The sequence below is a fragment of the Falco biarmicus genome, chromosome 7, assembly GCF_023638135.1.
Source record: "Falco biarmicus isolate bFalBia1 chromosome 7, bFalBia1.pri, whole genome shotgun sequence".
NCBI classification, from domain to species: domain Eukaryota; kingdom Metazoa; phylum Chordata; class Aves; order Falconiformes; family Falconidae; genus Falco; species Falco biarmicus.
The window spans coordinates 56,813,322-56,838,843 of record NC_079294.1 but is presented as its reverse complement, the minus strand read 5'-3'; the positions used below and the strand labels follow the sequence as shown (position 1 = coordinate 56,838,843).

Sequence of the window (25,522 nt, the reverse complement as noted above, 5' to 3'; positions counted from 1 at the left end):
ATTCCTGACCTCGCTTTTCGAGACGAGGTGGAGGGGGAATAAAGACACATAAGGCTGGTCCAGACTGAATGGAAGGGAGGGAAGATGAGTTAAGCTTCATTTATGTTATTTATAATTTTATGTGTTATATATATATATATGTTACATATGTGTATATATATGTATGCTATTAATATTATAATGTTACATTTGTGTATGTTATAATAATAATAATTTATTACATTATTAATTCATGTTATTACTGAGGTGCTGCTGTTTACCATGGTAGCATTCATGACTTGGGCCAACAGCGAGGTCTCGGGGGTGGCACCATCACTGCGAGGTGGGATCTTCCGCTTCTCTCTGTGTTTGGAGTTTCTCACACCGGGAAGCTGAGATGGGACCAGCATCCCACCGCTGCTTAAGGACTCATCTTTGGATGGCAACCAAACCTTGCTGTGGCTGCGGCAGAGCAGCGTGACCGGCGCCGCAGTACGTGTGTTCTGTGGTCATGCCACCGTCTTGCCTGCCTTCCCCTCAGGGGAGGCTTCTTGGGGAATGATCAATACATCGAAAAATACTGTTGCACAAATGCCAAGGTAAGTCATTTTATGTTGCTAAATAGTCGGTTCCAGTCAATGAAGTTTGGGGTTTTTTTTAGTTTCTGAGAATGACGCGGTAGCCACTGGAGCGATGTCAGCAGCGTTCCCGCCCGCTGTAACAGCCCAGACCTCAGCAGGGGATGGCCGGGCGGCGCTGAGCTGCCGTCTCTGCTGGGCTGGCAATGTACCCAGAGCGTTACAAATGAAAATTTCCAAACATGAAGGCAGCACCGAGGGAGAGGAAAATTCCCCTCCAGCAACGTACTCTGCTATTGTCAGGGCAGCATAGAACGAAAGCAAAAAGGATTTCAAGACCAGCTTTCGGCTGCCCGTTGAGGCTCTGGTTATAAAACGCAGCCCGAACGCACCATGCCTGAGCCAACCCCTCCCCCTGCCCAAACCTTAAGCCAAAGGATTTAAACAAGCTCTTATGTAATGTGGTTTTAGTGTTTCCAGTAGAAATAGGTGTTCTAAATATAAATGATTTGCAGATAAAATAGGCTTATATAAAATGCTTTTAAGTTTATATAACCCTATATTGGCATTTCACCTGACCCCTCCATCAGCCATCAGCCCAGTGGCGCGGGGGGGGGATGTGTGTGGTGCTGGCTGTGCCCACTGGCGGGGACATGGCTCGGGACTGCGCTGGCAGCTGCTGTCACCTACTGACCCCCATCCTGTCCCCAACCCACCAGCCCATGCATGGTGCTGCTGGAAGAGATGTGGTGTTCCCGTCAGGGTGGGCCCCGGCGCGGTGGAGACCCCAGTTTCTAGCCGCAGTGACCATCCGGACTCAGCAGCTGGACACCCCAGTTACTGTCCCTTGGGGTCAGTACATATTTTTATATACAGACATTATATGTGTGTGTGTATATATATTATTATAGATATACACACATATATGTATATATATTATTATGTATATATATTATATATGTGTGTGTATATACATATTAGATATGTATAGCTATAGGTATATAAGTCACCTGCTTTGGCCTTTCAGGCAAAGAAAGTTGTTTTGAACATTGCGAGCTGGAATTCTCCTTTATTCCACTGTGCATATGTATGTGCACATATATGCATGTATTACACACACATATATATATATGACATAGTAAAAGAGCCGCCTGCCTCCAGCTTAGGGCTTGCAGCGTGGCCTCAGGCTGTGGGCTGTTCCCAAGCCGTGGCCACAAGCCGGGCCAGCGGCCAGGCACAGCTTGCTGTCACAGCGAGGCCACCTGAACACCTCAGGCTCTTAAGCGAAATCCCTCCTCCACCACAGCGCGTGACAGCAAAGGGTGAGCCCTCCTCTTCGATGCCTCTGCTCCATGGCCAGCTTCATCAGAATTGCAGGTGATCAAAGCCGCCGTGCTGCTCATCAGGCTCAGTGACAGTGGCCCCTTGATAAGGGTGGCAGCAATTAACTTAGAAATTCTGTGCACCTTCTGCACAGAAAACAATGGTTGGTGCATTGCAGCCCCTACGTATGGGAAAGAAGCTGAGTCAAATCTTGCGCAACAGCCTTCAGTGCATCACACCAACCACTGGCTTTTAGGGGAAGGACTGATTACGTAGATTTAGCTCCTGACACGTGTACAACACATGCATAGAATTATGTATAAATATATAGATATTCATAGATAGGCATCACAAGAGCAAGACACATGTGCACTTTTTGCACACAGAGAGACACAGACACAGAGGGAGACGCACACATTTTCTGCGCACACACACACACACAGACGCAAGAGGCAGATGCACATTTTTTGCACAGACACACAGACACGAGAGGGAGACACGAGCACATGTTTTTGCACGCACACACAGAGCCAAGAGGGAAGGCGGTCCTGGTCCAGGTCCACCACAGTTACTAAGGGCACAGCAGCCTGCGCTATAATCCCAGCAAACAGTACTACTTGTGATGCACAATGTGATGACAGAGCAATAGCAGCACAGTATCAGCTCGACACTGCAAAATGTTGCAGAGAGTAAGACAAGGATCCATCACCAACTGCCACCTCTCCACCGTCAAGGCCCACTCTTCAGCTGGGAGCCCCATTGCAGCCAAAACCAGGAGTCTCTCCGTAACTGGGAAAATACCTATGTGGTGCAACCACCCATAGGCTACTGGCCCAGTCCCAGAGCTTGCCCATCTTTTTACTCAGTAAAAACCACAAGTAGTTTACACACCTAGCCCACGCACACCTTTAGGCTCAGGCTAAGTGCAGGCGTGCACTATCTTATGGTCCATAAGGTTCGCACATGCCGGGGATGTTGGCCGGACACCTGCACGTGGTGGAGTTGCCATCAGGACGGAGCTGCACACAGTAGGGATTGTCTGGCAGGTCCTGCTCACATCTTGCTTGTTCAGGGGGCTCAGGACAACCACCACCTGCGCCTTACAGCAGTCCTTCAGCTCCCTGTCCAAGTTAGGCGATCCCTAATTAAAGACAAAGGCTTTTTCATAAACAGTAATCCAGAGCACGCCAGTGGTGCCGGCTCAGAGAGGGAGGGCAAGCCCTCCAGAACAACCCCTCTCCTTGCCAGCACAGCTGCCTTGGTGCGGCTGGGCCATACCTGCACTCCGGGCGGCCGAGACACCCCTGTGCTTGGTGCAGCTCTGTGCTCCGGGCGGCTCGGCGCGTCGTCGCTTTCCTCCTGTGCCGCCCTGGGCTGGCACGGGCAGGCCGGGTGCTGCTGCAGCAGGCGAAGCTCCAGGGCACGGACAGGGCACTGGGCACGTGTGGTGTTTTCCTTCGCGAGGGAGGGAAGAAGGTAGAGCAACACAAGCCGCTGCTGTGAGGGTGGACCTGGAATCCCCTGCAAGCTGTAATGCCACTGTGTTGGTACGGAAATATTCCCAGAGCGACCAAGGGAGAGAGTTGTGACAGGAGGAGTAAATACACTCCTGTCTTTAACCAGGGCCAGATAATACACCGAAAGCAAGGCAGGAGCAAAACTCGGTCTCCTCTTTGTGCAGCGCAGCGCCGGCTCCCGGGCAAGGCAGCAAAGCGTGACCACGGAGGACCCTGGGTGCTGGCTGCTGTGCCCGTTCCCGCGTGCTGCGGCAGCCAGGAAGGTACCGCAGCCCTTCTGCCAAACACTGGGGCTGGAGAACGGGGTAAAAGAGTCCCCACAGGTGCACAGAGAGCTGCAAACCTGTTACAGCCCCTGGGGCTCCTTAGGGGCGCTTTGAACTCAGCAACAAAACCAGTTACATTACACATATAACATTATGTATACATAGATATATAATATAATGCTATATTTTATATGTACTATACTTCATATTAAATATACATGTAGATATGCATGCATATATAAACAAGTTTGTATAATATATACCTATATGTATATAGACATGTCAGATATGTATAGCTATAGGTATATGTATATATACACGTACGTTTAATGTCTGTATATAAAAATATATACATATTCTATACATATATAGAATAGATTCTACATACATACACATGCTAGATGTATACATTACATATATTTCAATAGTTATTTTATATAGAGATGTATATGTCTCTATATACATAGATGCATGTGTACCTAAAACATATACACACGCATGAGGTGTCTATCTATGTGTGTGTGTACACAGACATATACGCACACAGGCACACACAGACACAGCCCCCCCGAAGGGAAGCCCACCTTGCGCAGCGCACTCGCTGTCTGCGAGCAGGCGACCCAGGCGGCGGCAGGAGGCTCTTGCGCTGCCAGGGCTCTTTCGGGAGCTCAGTGGCGATGTGTCACCCCGGGCCCTCGCACGGACAGCCGTTCCCGGCACCTGGACCCCGCACAAACCCGTGTTTTCCCCAAGGACGCTTCCCTCCCCGGCAGTGTGAAGGCAGGCAGGACCCGCGGTGTGTTCAGTACCGCGCTCGGGCGATGTGCCGCAGAGCCCCACGGGGATGGTGGCTGCGTTGGTCCTGCAGAACCAAGGGAACGGTGTATTTCCCCACCTCGCAGCCCTGGCCGTTCAGTGACCCGGCACACAGCGGTACACACCTGGTTTCTCTTCCAGAGGCAGCAGTCACTTTCCTCCAGGGCTTTTGAAAGAATAAGGTAAAAAGGCAGCATGAAGAGTTGCGCTTGCAAACACTTGGCAAGCCTTTCCCCTACTGGGATTTGTACTTAAAATTCATTAAGGAAACAAAATATTGGTTACAGTGATTGGCCCACAAAAACTAAACTGTCACTAAAAACCTTCACCTTCCACCCCTTCCCCTGATACTATTTTGCTGCAGTTCCGAGAAGATGGTTATTGATGTGCCACTTTTCCAGTAAGTATGAGAACAAATAATACTAAGGAAACTGCTAGAAGAATTTTGCCTGTTTCTCCTGCTTTGGAGCTGGGTGATAGGGCACTCGACATGAAGGTGTACATAAGACTATGAGCCATGCTCATTAAAACTTCAGCCAACTTAAGCAGCAGCCCTAGGTAAGCCTCGCTCCATGTGGCTTGGCACCGTGTCTTGGGGCACCTCAGCTGGCCACCCTGTGGGTGCTGCTGGGTGACAGCTCTGCTTACTTACCACGCTTTTCTTCCTGTGCTGCATTAGCTTCCCTTTTTAATACCGTGCTCCTTCCCAGCACCTTTCTATTCCATACCCCTGAACTTAAAAAACCAAAAAGGTACCTATTTGCCGCAGAAAAGCAGGGTGCTGGAGGGAGCGCAGCGTGCAGCAGCAACTGTAGGCCTGGTTTAAGGGCTTCTGTTAACAGCCTGCATTAAGCATGCATGAAACCAAGCCAGGCAGGGCAAAAACTCCGCTGAGCTGCAGTCGGAAAGATGCCATCCTCCCCTGGGCACAACTGGTGTCGTCACACTCCCTGCCTTCCTCCCTGCTGATGGCAGAGGGGATTGTCCAAACGGCACAGGAAAGTGACCACCTTCCCCGCCCCCGCACGGCAGGGACCCCAGAAGCCCCCCAGGGGGTGGAGGGGGAGGTGTGCGGTGCCCTGCCTGCACCTGGGTTTGAGCCCACCAGCCCTGTGACTGCAGCCACCTGTGCTGCCCATGCCCGTGTCCACCTCGAGCTGCTGCTTCCACAGCCACCTCCACAACTCAGCTGTGAGCCCGGAGCTGGGGGAGCATCACAACCTGCAGGTGCACGCAGGCAGGGACCTCCTTCCTCCTTGAAACTCCTAAATGAAACTGTAAATGGGAAATCCCATGTCCCCAGGTACCGCATCTCCCTTTCTAGGGAAGGTCTCTTGCAATCTCTAACATGCGTGGCATGAAATCACCAAATGCCCTGCACATTTCCCACATTTCTGTTACTTTCCCACAGAGTTAACTCGTCAGTGCTGGTCTCCCCACCCACACCCATACATATAAGTATATAGACACATTACATATGTATAGATGTATGTGTATATACATAAATACATGTTCATATACACATATGTGTGTGTGTGTATAAAATGTATATGTATACATAGCATACACACACACATGTGTACATCTATAAAATGATATATTTATATATGTATATCTCACCTTTGCAGTACTTGCATCCAGGTAGGAAGCACAAAGCCAGTGGCTAAATTCTGGTTTTAATGTCCAAAACTGCAGATGAAAAAAGAAGTCATTTTACCAGCAAACACATTCAGGAGAGCCTTTTTGCAAGCACAAGCTGAGCAGCTGCTCGGTGACCAGGTAGCAAGAGGACTGTAGTCATGTTGCTGTGGAGGGTGCTGTTAAATTCATGCTCATGGAAAGCTGACAGCACCATTTCTGAGCCAGCTAGCTAGACATCTCGGTGGAGAGTAAGGCAGCTGAAAACAGAGGTGACCCTGGCTAGGGGAGTAAAGCCCATTTGTTTTGCAAGAGGCGTAGCATGCACGCTTCTGTTAAAGTAAGAGCATAAAGCACCGAGAACAACCATTGGAAATTTAGCAGCATCTGATTTTCAGTGCTGAAAACACACCAGCCTGCTCTGGCAACGTGGGACAATTTTAGGAGCTGAAAGACAAACGATGAAACAGAGGCACACCTCGTGCTTTGTACCTGGTGTGGCGTGGAGCTGGCCACCACGCTGTCACACTTGGCAGGCTGGCTGGCAGCCGCTGCCACCCAGGTTCACCCGAAATCCCAGCACCCCCAGCTCAGGAGCGATGCATGCAGGTGATGGGGCCTCGCTTTGCAGGCAGGATGGTCCCTTGCTGACCAGACAGCACCGCTTACCCTCGCCCAGCTCAGCCCATGTTGCCACCAGCAGCTCCCAGCACAGTGCCTGTGCTGCGGGACCCCAGCCTTACCTGCTGATCCAAGTTGGCTGGGTAGCAGCAATATAAACAGGTGAAAAATGAAAACAGCAACAACCTCAGCTTGTTTTCCCGCACAAAACAGTGACTGGCTGCTTTGGTGGTTTCTCCTGACTGATGAGACGGGTGCTCCACGCTGTCTGGAGCAGACCCTGTACTGCCTGCCAGGAGCATCAGCACCAGCAGGGCTCCAAGGGCTTGGCCCTTTGCCAGCCATGGGGGCACCTGGCGCTGGACCTGTACCCACAGCAGGAGCCGGCGTTCCAGACGGGGCTGTATTCATGGGCCTCCTTCACCTCCTCTTCTTTGAGGCTATACCTAAGGAATTCAGATTTAAATTAATCCTTTGGCACCATCGGGTTCAGGACTCCCACCCTGAAGGCTAATGAGCTGCATTAAGATTAATTCCCATCAAGGAGAATACCAACGTCTTTGCTCCTCAGTGCTCGTTCAGCCCCTCCCGCCATTGCTGTCGCAGTGCCGTGGCTCACGCTGCTCAGGCTCAGGAGGCTCATGGCCACTGTACCCGATGGAGCTGGACTCACGCTGAGCAAGAGGAAGGGCCAGATGGCAGCAGGAGGCATCTCCCGACCTCAGTTTCCCTGTGGTTCTGATATCGAAAGCCATCTCGTGGAAATAACAGCAAACTGAAAACTACCCAGGGTAGATGGAGCTTCTGTCTTCTGCTGTTTTTTGGTGAAGAACATGGTCACAAAGAGCGCTTCCCTCTGTACCTAGCTTAGCAGGAACAAAAGCAACAGGGAAAATGCATAAGCAAAGAGTAATTTTCTAGTAAAGTCTTTGGCATGGATGAAAAACTGTGACTTGTAGGGCTTTTGCTTGGGCTGTCTCATCTCTCTGGCTGAAGTCCACAGGAGCTGTAAGCCCAGCCATGCACACCACAGACCACAGAGCGAGAAGCACCCAAAATTCATGGCTACTTTTGAAATAGCAGCTGCATGAAAGCAGCTTTAAAAGAAATAAAGACACAAACCTACAAGATGCTCAGGCATCACCCAGCTGAACCGAAACCCTCCATCTGCCTCTTGAACTCTGGGAAGGCTGCCTCGGGATGTGGGTGCAGATTTGTGCCTGAACTTGGCACCTCTCAGCCACCTCAGCCAGGCAATTTAAACTCCTTGGTAATCTCCGAACTGTCAGGGTTAACGATCAGATGCAACTTTGATGCTGCTGAACTTGTGAACCAGGATGTGTTGGGAAAGGCCGAGGCACAGAAAGGTTAGCCCTTTCTCAGGAGCAGAGCGTTAGCTGAAGCGATGGGAAGGGGTTGCATTTGACAGAGGTTTTGCTAATGCGGGGGTGATGCCACGGCCCCACATATCCCCAGCAGCCCCCCTGCTTCAAGGAGCTCAAGCAGCTTTTTCCTCTTTGGTCTCTCCATGCTCGTACAGTGCTGTAAAATCAGCAGGAGACATAAATCCATGGCTGCTGTGTTATGCTCTGTGAGGTCCAGGGTCTTTTTTTAGTTTGTTTCTGTGCAGATGAGTTCAAACGCAATTATTTATTACAACTATTCTGCAAAGTATGGCTCTCCTCACCCGGCAGCTACTCACCCAAACCAACCTCAGCCACCACCCAAACCAATCTCAGCCACCGCCTTGTGACCCACCGGGACACAGGCGGAGGGTGCCCTGCCTCGGCCGGCCTGGGACTCCAGGCTGGGAGGTGGCAAGCGAGGGGCAGCTCTACCAGCCCTGCTCCGAGCCACCCGCCCGTGCCCGTGGCCACCCCGGCGGGTGCTCCAGCCTAACGCCGCTCTCACAAGCGGAGCAACTGCCCGAGCGGTGCGGGGCGCTCCGGGTGCGGGAAGCACCCGCCTAAGCTGAGCTGCTGTACCGAACCCCGCACCGCCCGCCCGCGCCCCGCGGGCTGTCCCGCAGCGTGGGGCATCCCCCCGCCCGCCCAGCCCCGCGGGGCTCTGCTGCTCCCCCCAAACTCGGCCACGGCCGGCCGGGCGCGGGGACCCCGGCGACTGTGCAGCGCCCCCCGGCCCCCGCGCCGCTCCAACCCCGCGCCTGGGCGGGCGGGGCGGGGCACGCCTTGGCCCCGCCCACCGCCCCCTCACCCCGCTTCTGCCGGCGCACAGTGCCCCCAAGCGGGCGGCAGCGGGACTGCACCGCACAGCCAGCAGGCGGGGGGCGCGGACAGCCCTGCAGCCTGCGCAGCCCCCGTGGCGCACACCCGCCTTTAAGGCTTAAAGACGGCAATTTATATATACATCTATCTATGTAAAATTACATGCACATACATGCACAAGTAAATTGAACACATTTATGCATTATATGCATCATATACATATATGTGTGTGTATTTATATATGTATATGAGTGTATATACATGCATATGTATATAATTTATATACATATATACACGTGTTTATGTATATACGTATATATGCATACGTATATATGTATATACACACATGTTTGTGCGTATATATATGTTTGTATATATGTGTGTATGGGTATATGTACATACACACACCTTTTTTTCTGCATATATATATGTATGTGCTTATACACGTAGATGTATATAAGTATATATACAGGTGTTTGTGCATATATACGTATATACATATACGTATATATACACCTATATATGTATATAGACACGTGTTTGTGCGTATATACGTATATGTATACATATGTCTATACACACACGTATATAAATTCTGTGCGCAGGTGCATATAAACTGCCCCCACGCGCCGCCCACGCCGCCACCGCCCCCGGCCCGCATGGTAGCCGGTGGGAGCGGCTCAGCTGCACCGCGCCGCCACCGCCGCGGGGGGGCGCTGTCCTACAATGGCCACACACGCCGCGGGGGGGCGCTGCGCCGCGACACCGCGAAACGGAGAGGGGCGGGGGCGGAGAGAAAGACAGGGAGGGAGGGACGGGCAGGGAGGGAGGCAGGGATGGAGATAGGGGCAGGGAGGAGACGGGGCAGGGAGGAGGCAGGGGCAAGAAGGAGGCAGGGATGGAGGCAGGGGCAGGGAGGGAGGCAGGGGCAGCGGCCGCAGCCTGCAGGAAGCCGCCCTGCCGGGGAGCCCGACCCCGAGGGGCCGGTTCCCAGCCCAGCGCGGGCAGCGCCCCCGGAGCCGCGGGGTGGGGAGCCCTGCAGTGCCATCTCCCCCGCCGCCTGGCTGGCTGTGTGACACCCAACACAACGCTCTCCTCGTCAGCTGGTCCCTGGTGTCGCCAAGAAGGCAGCTGCCAGAGGTGAGTGGTGGGGATGGAAGTACCAGTCTCGACGATTAGCCCGGTGTTCGTTCGCTGAGAAACACTAATTGTGCCAGGGCGGCGCTGGTTTGTTCCTGCCCTGTGCCGTGTGTGTCCCCACGCACCTAGACGAAAGGCTCAAAGACCCCCAGCTGGGGCAGGAGGGTGAAGCTTGGCTTTGCCAAGACCAGCCCCCCGGAAGCCCCCCGCTGCCCCCCCAAAAGCACCCTGCTGCAGCTTGCAAACCCAGGCGGGCTCCGTCCTGCCGGGCAAAGCGAAAATGCCAGCCTGGCCCACCTGCACAGGTAGTGCCAAAGGCACCCAGGTGAAGCACTAAAAGCCTTCAGAAGATTAACTCCCCACCAGTGGATAAGAAGCTTTTTGAATCTGCAAAAAGGAAAAGGTGCAAAACTAAGAATTTGGGAGGGAGTGGGACTATCCGAGCCTCTGCCCAGCACCATGACCTGGGCTGGAGTCAGGCGGGACACCCACCTGGAGGTCTCCTGCTACAGCAAGGTAAGCCTTTAAAGTTCAGCTTCCCTTCACCTGTCATAATAAAACATGTGCAGTACAAAGTGCAGCAGAACATCATGACTAGCCATCAGCAATTGCACTTCCTACGGCCAGCCTCCAACAATACCAGCTTTCTGTCGTTATCTCCTGTCTGGAAAGTCTAAAGACTCCCCTGTGAAGGGTCTCACCTCTTTCAGAAGCAGAAGGTCCCTGTACCCCATGTGAAACACATCCCACCATCAGGCTTTAGCACTTCAAAAAATTTCAGGTCATCTGCACAATATTGAACTTTTATGGAGTAAAGGGAGGGGAAATTTTTCCCTTACCTTTTGCTTTCGGCAGTACCAAAGCACTTTCATGTCCTGACTGTCAGGGTTACCCGATTACTGCAGGGTCACTTGATTGCTACACGATCCCAGTATATGGCACAGCACTTGAAGGAGGGGAGACCCTCGCAGAGCCCCCGCCAGTGGCTCACCTGGGAGGGCTCTGGCGCTGGCAGGGGCTGAGCTCCAGCTTGGCTCGCTTACAGGCCAAAAGCAATCATGCCATAAGCTCTAGTGACAGAAACCTGCAGCGCTCCCCAGTATTTTGCACGTGCCACCCACCACACCGCAGCCCAGCAGCACACAAACTGGGCTGCTGCAGGGACTGGTGCTGGTACGGTGTGCAGTGCTGCTGGTTCATGTCCTCCACACAGGTCAAATAGCCTCCAGGACTTGTAATAATTATTAAACGTATTGCTTTAACCAGCAGCTTTGCTCCTGGGAAATATCCAGAGCCTCCTAGATTGACTGCCTGCCGGACCTGCTCATTCAGCTGCACCGCTGTCCTGTTGCAGAGATGAAGGCTGGGACACAAGGAGCTATCGGGACACAAGGAGCTATTGGGGTGGAAGGAGCTATTGGGGTGGAAGGAGCTATCGGGATGGAAGGAGCTATCAGGGTGACACACGGGTGCTGGCAGTGGGGAGATAGGGGGTGCCCAGCTCGCCTCACCCCAGCAGGACAGGGTGACCCTGAGGGAGTGCTGCTCGCTCGATGGGGTGGAGTGGGGAGGCTGGGATGGGCTTCACCCTCAGCTCCAGCCGTGCCTTGGCTCAGGAGGACTTCAGTGGCAGCACGGACCCTCTGCTCAGGAGCAGCCCAGCACAGGCTCCCTGGCACCTTCAGCTTGACTGCAGCCCATCGGCATACGGGAAGGCCACAGCAGCTCTCGGCAAAAAGCCATGTCACCGTCACGGCCAGTAGCTAAGGCAGCGGGTACCCTGGCTGCAACGGTTACCAACTGCTCCCACAGGCCAAGGAGTCTGTGACAACAGCCCAAAATCCCAGCACAGCAAACTGGAGTATCTCTGAACAGCGCCCACGGGAGCGCTCAGCACACTGGGCACGCTGGAGCCGTGGTGCGGAGCTGTGCCGCTCTCGCTCTGATCAGATGAGGACGAGGTTGGTTTTTGCAATTTGCGATAACAGCATTTTGCAAGCACGATGAGAATGTGTGGTAAACCCCAGGCAAACTGGGGCAGGCTGCGCACACAAGCCGCGCAGCCAGGTCTTTTAGCAGAGTCAGGCTAAGGGCTTTAACCCCGCCGTGCCTGCACCCTGCGCCCCTGCAGCGTGACCCTGCGCCCCTGCAGCATGAGACCACCACTGCCACCCCCTGCCCCTGCCCCGCTTCCTATGGAGCCTGTGCCCGGCTTCTGGCTCTGCTGCCTCGGAGCTGGCCCGGAGGTGGTCCCGTGGGGGCACAGCTGCGGGTGAAACCCCACAGCCAAGCCAGCAGGGCAGCAAGCCCTGGGGGAGCAGGGTGCTGAGCACAGCAAAGCCAAGGGCACCCTCACCAGCCTGGGAAGAGCCGCACTAACGGCTGCCCAAAGGCTTGCAGCGGGTGAGTGGGACAGTAGACAAAAATCAATTTGCTTTGCCAGAGCGTCCTTACTGTGAACTGGTTTGTAATAATAAAATCATTACAGCAGGGCATTACGGCTCATTCGTCCCATTGGTTTGCTTTGCTCAGAAGAACCCGACATTGAAGTATCCTTCACATCCACTTGCTTTGCTCCTAGAATGCACGTTGTAGCCAGACAAATCAAGGACATCTGCACTGGCACGGGGAGCGACCATGTGTCCTGCCCTCACTCCAGCTGCTCAAGGACCCATCCGAAAGAAAACCAAGATGCTGGTATTTTGAAAGCGTAAACAGGATGATGCTAGAGGCAAGTCACCACGACCCAGAGCCCAGGCACATGCTGATTAATCCAGTTCCCCTCCCTTAAACAGTTTATGTCTGCTAATCAAGGAAGGTTTGCAGAGAGCAAACGTGGTCACAGTGGCTCGCTGTGGTGCTGATACAGGACGCTTACAAATTCATCACACCTCTTACTCGCTATTGCCTTTTGACTGAGAACCAGAATAATGCAAAAGGTAATCGAGCACATCATAACTGTGGCTAAACCTGGCTAGCTCACAGGCCTGAAAACCAGGTCTAAGTCATGAACCAGCATCAAGTAGACATTTTGTCAGCAAAGAATTTTTTTCCTGTCTCTTCAAAATTTCACATTTTTAATCAATGACCTGGACAAACCCACCATAATTAACACAGAATCCAGGTCCCAGCTCCAGAGCTGGGCACATTGGGCACACAGCAAATGTTTTGCTGCTGACAAATATAAAAATCACAGCTAAAGCTGACAGACTCAGGGAAGGGATGGGATGGTTGGACCAGCACAGGGGGGGCACAACGGACCCTCATGGAACTGACAGGGCTCATCCATCCAATTTACAGAAAAGGCCCCTAGTGGGAGCAACCCCAGTAAGGCCCAGTATGAGTGCTGCTGGGGTGGCACACCCCATTCTGGTGTCCACAACCCCTCCCCAGCAGAGAGCTTCAGCAAGTGGAATGGGTGTGGGGCACAGGAGCTTCTCCACTGCTGGGGGTGAGATGTGCAGTGCAGGCAAGACCCCTGAGCCAGCAGGTCTGCTCTGTGTCACCAGCCCTCGTGCTACATCCCCACCTGCCAGCGAGCCCGCGCGGCCGCACGGGGGAATCCTTGTGCTCTGGGGGCAATGCGGCAGATAACACGCAGCTACTTCGGATGGACAACTCCAGGTGGCACAGGCAGAAAGACACCCCAAAAAAGAGCCACAGAGTTTGTAAAATCTTTTATGGCAAGACCAGTCAGGCACAAACTGAATGTTAAAGGAAACGCTGTGCTTGAGGGATCTTTTTTATGATTGCTCAAACTTTCCAAAGTCCATTGTGAGGTTATTAGAGGTTCCTCTCACAAGTGAGAAGCCATAAACATGAACAAAAGCAGAGCAAAAGCTACCTTGAAACCACTGCTGCGTCCACAAGAAAGTCTCTTGCCTGCAGGGTGTCCACGGGCCCACAACAAACACACCAGAAATGCCCTTTGGTGGGACACAGCTGAGCCATGCTGGCCCAGGCAGCTGGACACCGGAGGCATGGGCTGCTGGAGCCTGCTGCTCTCGTGCGTTATTTTTGCTGGTTATTTGTTAAATCAACTTTGAGACTTGAGTCCTCAAAACAGCTTCAGTTATCCCAGAGGAGAAAGGAGGCGAGAAAACTCAGTCGCTGCCTAAGCAAGGCACTGGCAGCTCTGGGCATCCTTTCCTTCTCTTTGTGACAAATAAGGGTGACCAACGATGGCTGAGAAACTTGTGCTGTTGCCTAGTCTAAGCTTCAGATATAAATACTCTTGGACTTATTTTTGTTTGGTGGTTATCTCCTTAAGGAGTCTCTAGGGCACTTTGGAGGTTTCAGATAAGATTATGTCCAATGACGAAGGGAGGAAAGAGTTCATCTCTCAGTATCTTTTTGGACAAACAATCTGAGGCAAACAAGGTTTAGCAAGCTTGTAGGGTTTAGGGTCCCACTCACTCACCCTGATGCTGTAAACCCGAAACGCAGCCCAGCCTGCTTTCTGCTGTGGCGGTCTCCTATCATCCCGAACCCCTCACTCCTGTCAGCCAAACCCACCAGCCACCCTTTTTATTGCAACCTGCCCATGAAACGTGAGAGGGATGGTGTGGTTTCTTCACCTCTTGTGCTGCCCTTTGGAGCTGTGAGCAGCCATCGGCTGCCTCGCACCCCAGCCGGTGCCAGCTGTACCCCGTGGGGCCCTTCTGTCCCCAGCACAGACGGCGCAAACCCCTCGTGCCTCCTCTGTGACCCTTGTGCTTGGTGAAACCCCAGCGCAGCTGCTCGACGGCAGCCTGGGGAACGGGCCCAGCTCTCTCCTGAGAGGAGACATCTCCCGCAGAACAGCCGCCGTTCCCGGCATCCCCCTTTATTTGCCTTGCTGCCGCCCCAGCCCACGCCATGCACCTGGCGCCACCCTGGCTGCAAGTGAAAAAGAAGGTAAAATTCCTGCGCCCACACCACAAGATCTTTTTATAGCCAAGGGGATGAGGTTTTGCACTCTCTTCCTAATTTCCACTTAGGGAGTAAACAGGAAAACCAACCTGGCCTGGTAGCTAATTTGGGAGCACAGTGTGTTGCTCCATGTGCCTCCCTGGGATGCTTCCCGCCCTCTTCTGCTGTGCCAGGGCAGCAGGATGGCACCGGGGCCAACACCCTGTGTCCCCAGAGTGTCCCCAAAGGGAGACAACAGCCCTCGGCCGCTCCTGGGCAGGGACGGACACCCCGCTGGGACTGTCACCAGTGACACCCAGAGCCAGCACTGGGCATGTGGGGACGTATGGCCTCTGTGCTAACGGCGGGCAAAGTGAAGGGTGAGTGTGAGCCCTGCACTGCAGCCATTCACAGCGTGGACATTTCCACCTTCTTTGCCGCTGGGAATGTTTTCTCACACCTTTCGCCTTAGGGCGGTGCACCCTGACTGTTGGGACCTCTGCCCCAGCACGGGGGGCCTGGGGGGGCTGCGGTGGTCAGGCTGGGGGGGCGTGAGGACACAGGCTGAGCTCCATGCACGCAGCTCCCCCATCTCCTTGATACACTCAGAGCATCTCTACAGCTCCCACCAGAGACGGGCTGGGAGCCAGCGCCTGCGAGCGAGCTGCAGATGGCCTTACACCTCCCTGCGCGGGCCGAAGGGGTTTGTGCGCCCTGGCACCCACCCAGGCGGAACGCATCCCATACCTATAGACCTTCACTGGTATTCCCATTAGGGGCACCACATACTGACTGCCCACAAAGAGGAAGCCAGGCTCCCCCAGGAACCCGAGTGTGGTGCCACCAGACGTCATCCTTCATTGACTCGCTTGGCCACGCGGCTGGGTGATGAGCTAGCCAGCATCTGCCCCACACATCACACACATGCACATCACCACTAGCTCTGAAATTCCTTCCCCTGCATCCATCCATCAAGAAGACGCTCAATATGAGTTATGCATCTTGCTCAACTTTATTAGTTTCTAACACTACTTATATAGAACCGATACACATGCGTATTCGTAAAGCAGAAATATAATCGGTTAGTAGTCTCTAAACACGGGCGGCTCTCACACCCCTAATTATCATGACTAAAATAAGCATTCTATCCATGTGGCTAATTGTGTTGCTGTGCTTCAGCCTTGTAGTTTGTTACTCCCTATTTTCCCATACCGGTCCCTATCTTTCTTGGCCCTGCACCTGCTTTCCCAGCAGCTGTAGCTTGTTACAGCCACGGCCGGTTGGCACAACATAATTACTTGGTCTCAGGATTCAAGAACAGCTCAAGGCTACCTTTCTTGTTAACTTCAGCACAGCAACTTCAGTACAATTCTGATTACAGGCCTATTCTAATACCAGGCCTGGATTGTGCAGATCTTCAGAGATTCTAAGGCCATGCTTCTGCAGCCATTCTTCTACACATCCACATGGAACAATGCCAAAGGAACCCCACATACTTACCAGTGTTCCCATGTCCCGCCCCAAGCCCCCCCTTCCCTGGCCACATGTACCCCCATGCAGCTGCCCGTGCCTCAGCACTCGCCACTCCAGGGGGGATGGATGCATGGCCCCAGGAGGGTCACCACTGTAACCGAATGGCTGCTCTTACAGCAAAGCATCGCCTCTCCAGTGATGCTGTCCAGGAGAACACACCTTTGCCTTTAGCAAGGGAAAGATGTTGGCGATGGCAAGAGAGAAAAAAACAAACAGTAGCACCGGCAACAAGTGGAACACAAAATGCAGTGAGTCTTCAGTCCCAAAGAGATGCAGCTAGTGTGAAAGCAGTGAGCCCAAAAGGAGCCTTGGTAGCAGCACGATGACTTTAGTCATAGTCACAAGGCTTAAACAGCCAGGAGGGGGAAGTTTTCTCAAATACTAAATAGGAAAGTTACATAACTGCTGCCCAGATCCTTCAAACAGGGCTTGATTTCCCCCTCCAAAATTAGGATGACTTCTCCTTGCGTCAGGTCCCAGCTGTGTCTGTGGCACAGAGTGACCCGGGGGGCTGCGGTCCCTGCCCATGGCTGCGGAAGGAGCATGCCCACCGCACCCCAGTTTGGCAGCCTCTGAGGAGTCCCACATGCTCAAGGGCGTGGCAAAGCATCTCAAAACCCATCACCTGCAAGGCTAATCCCAGCAGACAGCTTTGAAGCTCCTTGACTGAGAGCTCTCATGCCGGTAAGCGCCGGGCTGAGCCGGAGGGATGCCTGCTGCTGGCACTCTGCCACGCCGCCTCCCTGCGTGAGCCCTGGCAAGGTGCTGTGCGTGCCCTCGCCCCCCGGCCACCTGGCACAGCAGCAGGGAAGCTTCAAGAGGCTTTGTCAACAAGGCGATAGTAAGGGGTTAGGTCTGATTATTTTTGATCCCCTTCCAAAACGGACAGCGAAAGCAAAGGCAAACAGAGCCCAGACGCGGGTGCGAGGGCTCACTGCGTACAAATGGGGGCTTGTCCGGCACAAGGACACCCGTGAGGACAGTGCTGGTACCCCCGAGCAGCAGGAAACAGGCTCAATGCTGGAATTAAAAGGCCCCTCAGTTGGTGTTGCTCATTCCCAGGCACCGTTCGTGTGCTTGAATCACCAGCCTTCCCTTCAAATCATTAATCACTGCAAAATCAATAAAGGCCACATACGTTTTTCATGTATCAGCCATTAGTCTGACCTTGCGTCTATCTCTGTAGAGGGTATGAAATAAAAGCATTTCAGATCAAAGCAATCAGCGCTAAATCTACCCAGCACTAGCACCCGGTGGAGCCTGCTGATTTACAGCTGCTGAGCTCATAGCAAGGTTGTTTTGGTTCCCCGAGAGCCCTGGGCAGCTACAAAGCCCTCGTTGTCCTCCAGGGACACAAGCAGGCAGGAGGGGGCCGCTCTGAAAGGATGTTCTTTGGGGTTTGTTTATTTCCTTAAAAACAGGGATGGCTTTCTTGTCCAGGAGGAAGTGTCTACACCGCGCCGGGGGAGGAGCAGATGCATCTCCCTCCGCAGGCACTCCCAGTGGGGTGATGGCACCCCACTCCCAGTGGGGTGATGGCACCCGGAGCTGCCGTGCCCCCCTCCCGCAGCCCCTGCCCCGCCGCCTCCCACCACCCATGCTCTGCTGCGGCAGAGCAAACACATGCACAGCAAAACCCACGGGAGACACACCATCACCGGTGAGGGAGAGCAGAAGGACCAAAGCCACTCACCAGGGACAGGGCATGGCAAACCCAGCCCTCTGCGGCCCCCCGGGCTGCAAGCTGCAGCCCCCTCCAGCCGATGCCCCAGCCACTGGAGCCAGGCTGCCTATGTGTTTTTTTCTGAACGCATTTATTTCTTTTGGGACTAAGGTGCCAAGAGACAGGCAACGCTGCCAACCAATTACCAGCACTATTGATCACCTCCACATCCAGCTTTCTGGGTCAGGACTGCGCTAATTTTGTCAGGGGCAGGCAAAGGGCCAGCGAGCCGGGAAACCACAGTGCTCAGAGGTGCCCCTGCGGCACAGCTACAGCTCAGCCAGGTCCAGAAATCCCAAACTCCTTCCAAATGCCCACCAGTCAGAGGCAGGTACACCACTGCCGCCTGGCCCACTGACCACTTGCACACCAGCCCCCCCATTAGCCCACCACAGTGGCTCGTAACGATCTTTGACTAACGTCGCTGCAGAGGACACAGAGATATTTGCCACAGGAAAGAGGATAGTTTGCTTTTCAGAATAAAAAAACCAGTATTTCCACTTGCTAAGGGGAAAAACGGGAGGACAGGTTAGGACACTGCAAAGTGAAGCTCATGTAATAGCAGGAGACACACAGCTTGGACCTAAATACTTTCAAGACTTCTCAGAACCTGAAATCAGAAATAACCCTGCTTGCTAGAGACAGCTCTTTATCACAGGTTGCTTTGATTTTAATTTAATTTAATTAATTTTAACTTCAAACCATCTCCTGTTCATGCTTCCCCAGCTCTGAGCCTAGGGACCATACCAGCTCCCAGCCATCCAAAATCTCTGTCACAGATGCCGTGGTCCTGGCAAAGGTCAGCTGAGCCCCACAGGGTGGATCTCCTCCAGTCCTCCCTGCAAGTCCATCACCCAGCCATCCTCCCCGAAACATGGAAGTCTACCTTCCTACCACCGCCAAAACGCCACTCACCACCACACCACAGGCACCCGGCAGACACTCTCCCTTAGTGCCTCCCCTAGCTGGTGGGGTGTCTCTTTGCTGTGCCCCTCCGTCCCGCCTGCCTCCCTCCCCACTTGACACCAGTGTGCATTTCACTGGAAACACCTCCACGCTCAGCCTCTCTCGGCACCGAAATAGCTGTGGCCAGGCTGTGGCCGGGCATGCTGCTCTTGCAGGCAGCGCTTTTGTAACTCAGTTTGTGCTGGCTGCCTCCCTCCAGCGTGACATCCACCCCTTTATGTTCCTCCTTGCAGGCACTTATCTCCAGGGCAGCTACGGTGATTTTTCACCCTGTGTCAGGCTGACACACAGCGTGTCACATGCAGGTGCAGCCCCTTTGGCCTCGCCCGGAGCATCCCTCTTTCCATCATCCATCCCGGGGCCAGGGTCTAGCCACCCATGACCCTGCAGACCTGCAGCTCCCTCCCTAGACAAGCACAGCCAGAAGACCAGTAGGCTTCAGCCAGGATGATATGAGGCTTATACGCCTCCCTCCCAAAACACCACGAAATTTCTGAATGCTCCTGGGGCTCAGCCTCTGCGAAGCAGCCAGCTCCTCACTCACCGACAGCCCCCGGGAGGGAGCGCAGCCCTCAGCAGCAGCTCCATGCCATCAGCCTCCTCAAGTATTACGGGGCCTTTTAGTTTCAAAGGAAACCACAAGTGCCTTTCTGCTTCAGCCTCTCTTCTCACTCGCTCAGCTGTAGCTGCAGACACAGTCCTTGCCCTCCTGTGCCCCTCGGTCCTTGCCCTGAGCCTGGGCGTGCTGGGACCCCCCGGGGGAGCCATCAGTGTGTGACAGCACAGCACAGCACAGCACAGCACAGCACAGCAGGATGCACAGCAGGATGCACAGCACAGCAGGATGCACAGCACAGCACAGCAGGACGCCGGCACCGCGCCCACTCGCTCATCAGTGCTGGAGGTGAAGTACCGAGTCACTAAGAGATGTTGCCAGGCCAGTCATCCTGCATGTGGCTGCGGAGGGATGCCCAGCCTCGGCTCTTCACACAAATGTGAGTGCCCGGCAGACGTGCAGCCAGGGGCATCCCATGGCGATGGGGTTTTGGAAAGTATGGCCATGACCTGCTGCATCTTTCCAGCTCTGTGGAGTTGCTCCTGGCACTGGACAAACAGACGGACACATGCACACACTGCTGATCTCAGCCTGCCACTGCCAGAGCAATCCCGCTGCATGCACAAGGCAGGTTTGCTGCACGTATGCAAACCGCAGGCAGCAACCTCCTTATTCAAATTCGGTAGCCGGTGGTACACACCTCTCCGGCTCAGAAAATAAACAGCCCTGCCCGATTGCTTTGCCTCGGTCTCTCTTCAGTGAGAAATCCTCGCACACCAACGCTTTGGCAGCCTGAACGCCCATTTCCCACCAGCCTCCGTGTCAGCACCGTGGTGGGTTGCTGGGGCTTTTTTGGTGCTTGATAGGCATCATCTCACAGAAGTAAACATGCCCAAGCCGCACTAGCAGAATTCCCCCAAGATTATAGGGGGGATTTTATTCAAGGGCAATTCTGGTTTAATCTTGCAGCTGTGCTTACTATAAACTTTTGGACTGGAGCATGTATCAAGTAACTCCACCTGCCTACCGGATTACACTGGGATATTGTTATTAAAAAATGTTACTTTGACATTTATAATCAAACATGCAAGTTTAATGCTGAAGGATGGCAGAGGGCCAGTGCTGAGCAGCCACCGGGGGAGGGGGAGGACAAGCTCCCCCTGCCCACGCTGGTGTGGGTCACCCCGGGCCAAGTGGCCCCTCCCCACCCCTGCCAGCACACAGGTGTCCGGACAGGGGACACCCGTGCGGCTGAAGACACCAGCCTCCATTGCTCTGCTGATGCCGATGCCATCCCTGCTCCAACGCTCCCCATCACCGCTGCGCTGGGCACCCGTGCTGCAGGCAGTCCCCTGCCCTGCCCCGGCAGCCAGCACAGCGCCCGGAGCAAGGCCAGCCAAGGGAGGGAAGGGAGCTGCTCTGTTCTCCCTTACGCTGCTTTTTCCTCTTTTCCTCTGCCTTTTAAAATTCCAGATGAGGAAAGTAAATATTGGAAGGTTATCCTTTGCATCGCATGATCAGATCACAAGTTAGCATGTGACTCGGGAGGGAAAAACAAGCCTTTCCAGCAGATGTCAACTCAGCGAGCAAGCTCTGCTGACTGCTGTACCTTGATGTCTCCTGCCAAAGTCAATTCTTGGTCCATCCTTGAGGTAAAGTACCTCATGATTCATCATAATCTTAGCCTAATTAAAGAAAACTCAGATGACTTTCATTTTGGCTTTGCCTGTTTAGCAACTCTGAGTGCAGTGCGTGCATAAGGGTAAACAGCAGCCCCCAGCCACTGTTTTGTAAACAGGCTCCAGCTCAGGAAGGGCCAGGGCAGGTTGGGAGCCCCCCTGTAAGCCATGGGGGGGGAGGGCACTGAGCAACCCCCCCCCAGCTGAGCAAAGGGACCGATCAAACAGGAGCCCAGGTAGCCACCCTGCCGGCCAACAGCCTGCAGAATGGCCTATACAGTACTCTGAAGGCTGGGGGGGCACGGGGAAGCGTCTCTCCGTAGGGGATGGTGTCCAGCGGGAAGAAGCTCGCTGCCTTCCCTCTGAGAGCACATTGGGCTTTGCCCGTTCCCAGAGGGCTGGTGCCCAGGGGCTGCCTGTGCCCTGGCCATTCCCACCTGGGTACCAGGCCCGTGCCCTGGTGTGGCTGGGTGAGCCGGTGATGCTGCATCTGGCTGCGGTGGCCCCGCCGTGACCGCTATCACATGATGGGTCAGCAGTTCGTGGGAAGTCACAGGCTGAAAGCTTGAAAAAAAAATAAAAACAAGTGACTTTAGCCAGCTCCTTCTCCACAGGAAATAAAAATTGGAGCTGAGCTTTAGCAATTTGGGTTGACCAGACTTATCTTGCCTGGGGCCCGGGGTGGGTTTGTCTCACCGAGCTCCTGACTGAGCTCCCAGCCATGAAACTTGGCAGGGAAAGGACTCGGAGAAGGGCAGGAGGAGCAGAGGTGGGCAGGTGGGGGGCAAAGCGGGTTGCTGTAGCTCTCCTGGAGCCCCACATCGGGATGACTCTGCATGGAGATGAAAGTCTCTCCCAAAGCCTCCCGTCCCCATGAGGCCAATGGGAAAGGCCAGCACAGCAAGCATTCCCACGGCCGCCATCCTCCTGCCCCGGCTCGGCTGGTGGAGCCGATCCCAGCGCACAGCACGCAGCACGGCACGGAGAGGCTTTTGCCCTTCCTTTGCCCAGGCTCCACAGACAATCGGGCAGCTATTTTTAAATGGGCTTTTTCTTTTCCCCTGCAGAGGTGCTTGAATGGCTTTCCCCTCGCACACGGAAGCGCAGGGAGAACGGACGTCGTTTCTCATTGTGATGGGAAAGGTTATCGGGTACAAAACAAAAGTGAAATCATCCGCTGGCATTCCTGGGACCAAAATAGCCGCCTGCACTCCAGCGCTGACGTTATCGCAGAGGAAGGAAGGCTCCGGATACAGGCAGTCCCGCTCCAAGGCTCACGGACCGATCCTGCAGCGAGCCAACACCCAGGCTGGCTGCGAGCAAAAGTGAAATGAGGCATCCTTGCCACGACAGATGAAAGGTAACTTGGAGGGTCAGGTCCCGAAGTTGCCATCACTCCCAAACAGCCACCGAGCCTCACACGAGCATCGCTCCAGCGACAGCCTGGCAAAAGAGCTCATCTGTCTCGTGTTAATGTTCAGGGCTAGAGACCTCCTGGGGACAGTAGGGGTGTGGGGAGAGCCGTGACAGATGGTCATGCCTAACAGGGGGATCTGTGTGCTGCTGGCCCCCGCTCCCGGCAGCCTGCCCACCCATTCGGCTCTGACCCGCTCCCCAGCAGCAGAGCTGGGGCTGCACAGGGTCATGGTGAACTGCAAAGACATGGCTGGGCTCTCAGCCCACTAAAAGCATCATTGCTATTGGACTTATCTGGGGGGGGTGGGGTGGGTGTTGTGTTGGTTGGCCTTTTTCTTTCTCTTGCACAAACGGATTAAATCCAAGAAACGGCATCACTGCAAAGCCAGGCACATTGATCAGGCCTGTGCCAACAAAGCCACTTAGGTGTTTCTCAGCTGAAATTTGTCAGAAAACACTGAAAGCAGAGCTTGCTGCCAGCCCGCAGGCCTGTGAGCTCCAGGAGGACTCTGGTGAGGGGGTGCCCAGCATCACCTCGAGCCAGCAGCACGTCCCCATACAACTAAAGCGCTGTACCCTCTGGTCCCCTCCTTGCCTCATGCTCCTTTTGCAGCCCCTCCGGTCAGGTCCTCTGCAAGAAATAGCAAAGGAGCACCCAGCTCCAGGGCATCCCTGCTGCCAGCTGCTTCCCAGGAATCTCCAACACCTCCTGCTACAGGAAACATGACCACTGGAAAGTCTTTGTTTCAATTTCTCTTCTCAAGGCAGGAGTGTGCAGATGCAGAGCAGAGCCCCAGCCTGGTTGTCCCTGTCCCTGGGGTGGTCCTCGTGGGAACCATTTCTAGCAGCACTCAGAGGAGAGGAGCCGGGGAGGGGGGGACCACAGGAAGGTTTCAACACCCCAGACCAGTGGCTGCTCACAGTCCTGCTTCCCGTCTGCAACTAAGAAAAAAACCTGGGGAAGGGCTGCAGGGCCAGGCTGGGAGGGCTGCAGGGTGCTTTGCAGATGAAGAAGGCAGGGGCACCCAAAAGATTCTGTGGAGCCCTGTGCCGATGGAGTGGCTGGCAGGTGGCACACCAGAGCTACAGCACTGGCCTGGGTGTGGGGAGAGCAGGATCTGGGGAACCCTTGGGTGCTGAGCAGCCTTCTGCGATGCCCTCAGCATTTCCCAGCCTGGAAGAGGAGCTCAGGTACTGGGCATCTGGGCTGAGGAGGTAAACCTCCCGCAAAGCAGGGACTGCACTGCATGAATGTCTCCCCATGAGACACTTGCCAGGGTGAGCTGTGGTACTGCTGAAGCTGAGAACCAAGGAACATCAGAACCGGGGGCAAATTTTACTTCCCTCAAACACACAGTAAAACACCAAAATCGTCCAAGGCATTTTCAAAATCAGCCGACTGCTCCACTGCCTGCCAAACCCAGATTGTTTTCAGAGACTGAAGACTCTTCTTCATTTGAATTGCAGTAATGAACTAATACTGTAAGTGCCTCCAGCTGCCAGCAGCTGGCTCAGACTTAATTGCACCCAGGAGCTGCAGAGCAGCCCAGCCCAGCCCTGCAGCAGGAGCAGCCCACAGGCACCGCAAATGTCCATTCGTGGAGCAGCCAGCAGGTCAGGGAACATGAACCAGAGCTGCCCACATCGCTCCGGCTGGGATGGCAGCACAGCCAGCACGGCCTCGGCATGGCTTTCCTGGCTTTGTTGATGGGCACAGCTTTATCACTGTTAAAACACCGTTTGTTTGTTGCTGTGACTTCCCCCCCTTCTTAAATGTCAACTTGAAAAGAAAAATTTGGGAAAGGTCACTTACCAGAGAGACTGGCACAACTCCAGTCGCTTGGATAAACACGTGTAGGGTCAGTTGCTGCAAGACGGGATTTTAAACCAGTTATTTACCTGGTTGAACAAGAGTTGTGTTTCTGCAGGAGGGTGAGACTTTATGCACCTTATGGGAGGCAATCAATCTCCTTAACACCCACCTATCCGCCCCCAGGATCATTAACCCTTTGGGACACCCAGGCAGAGAAGATGCTTCATTCAGGGTGCCCAGTTCCCTGTTCTAAGGGAATAGATGCTGTGGATTGCTGCTCCCCAACAGCCCCACCGGCCCCCTCCCCCGGGCACCTGCTGGGGCTGCTCTGCACCCCTGCATGGCACCAGGCTGGTCATGCTTGGGTCTTCAAGCCAGTCGAGTCACTAATGCTTGGCTGGAAGCAACGAGACCCCATTGGCGACGAGCAGCATTCCACGACCATAGATGTGTGCAGGGTGGATCCAGAGGCCGGTGTGTCAGGTCCCATTCTTACCAGTGGCATAAGAAGAGACTTGCTGCTCTCCTCAGCTTCCCCACATGGACAAAAAGGATAACTGGGACATCCCGTTGATAAAATGATGCCTGTTTAAAAGCCTGGCAGAATGGGATGTGGGTTTCACTACGCCCAGCTAAGGTGGGGGACGGGAAGGCAAGAGCCAGGCACTGCAGCAGTGAACCAAGCTTTCCCTTACTGCCTTTCCAAGGATGCTTCAGCATCCAGCAAACACCGTGCAAAGCCTGGCAAAGAGCACCCAGAACAGAAACCCTTCCCCTGTCACCCCTTACCTCCCAGCCAGTGCCCAGATGCTTTCAGCATGTGTTTGAGCAAGCCCAGCACTC

General features: G+C 54.2%; 1 protein-coding gene across 18 annotated transcripts; it reads right to left on the bottom strand.

Moving 5' to 3' along the window:
* Positions 1 to 1,007: 1,007 nt before the first annotated feature.
* LOC130152625 (uncharacterized) lies at positions 1,008 to 23,167 on the bottom strand. 18 transcript variants are annotated; one of them, XM_056346501.1, is made up of 7 exons: positions 19,760 to 23,167; positions 6,861 to 7,184; positions 6,100 to 6,168; positions 4,605 to 4,645; positions 4,248 to 4,525; positions 3,159 to 3,408; positions 1,008 to 3,021 (listed from the first exon to the last, which is right to left on the bottom strand). In XM_056346501.1, the coding sequence occupies exons 2-7, from the start codon at positions 7,038 to 7,040 to the stop codon at positions 2,994 to 2,996; spliced, it is 846 nt and encodes a 281-aa protein (XP_056202476.1). In that variant the 5' UTR covers positions 7,041 to 7,184; positions 19,760 to 23,167; the 3' UTR covers positions 1,008 to 2,993. The 18 variants fall into 18 exon arrangements, 1 of the variants encoding a protein (XP_056202476.1); XR_008823042.1 differs by lacking the exon at positions 19,760 to 23,167 and adding exons at positions 7,525 to 7,600; positions 7,861 to 8,788 and having other exon boundaries at positions 4,248 to 4,645; positions 6,100 to 7,184; XR_008823045.1 differs by lacking the exon at positions 6,861 to 7,184 and having other exon boundaries at positions 4,248 to 4,645.
* Between the last annotated feature and the right edge of the window lie 2,355 nt (positions 23,168 to 25,522).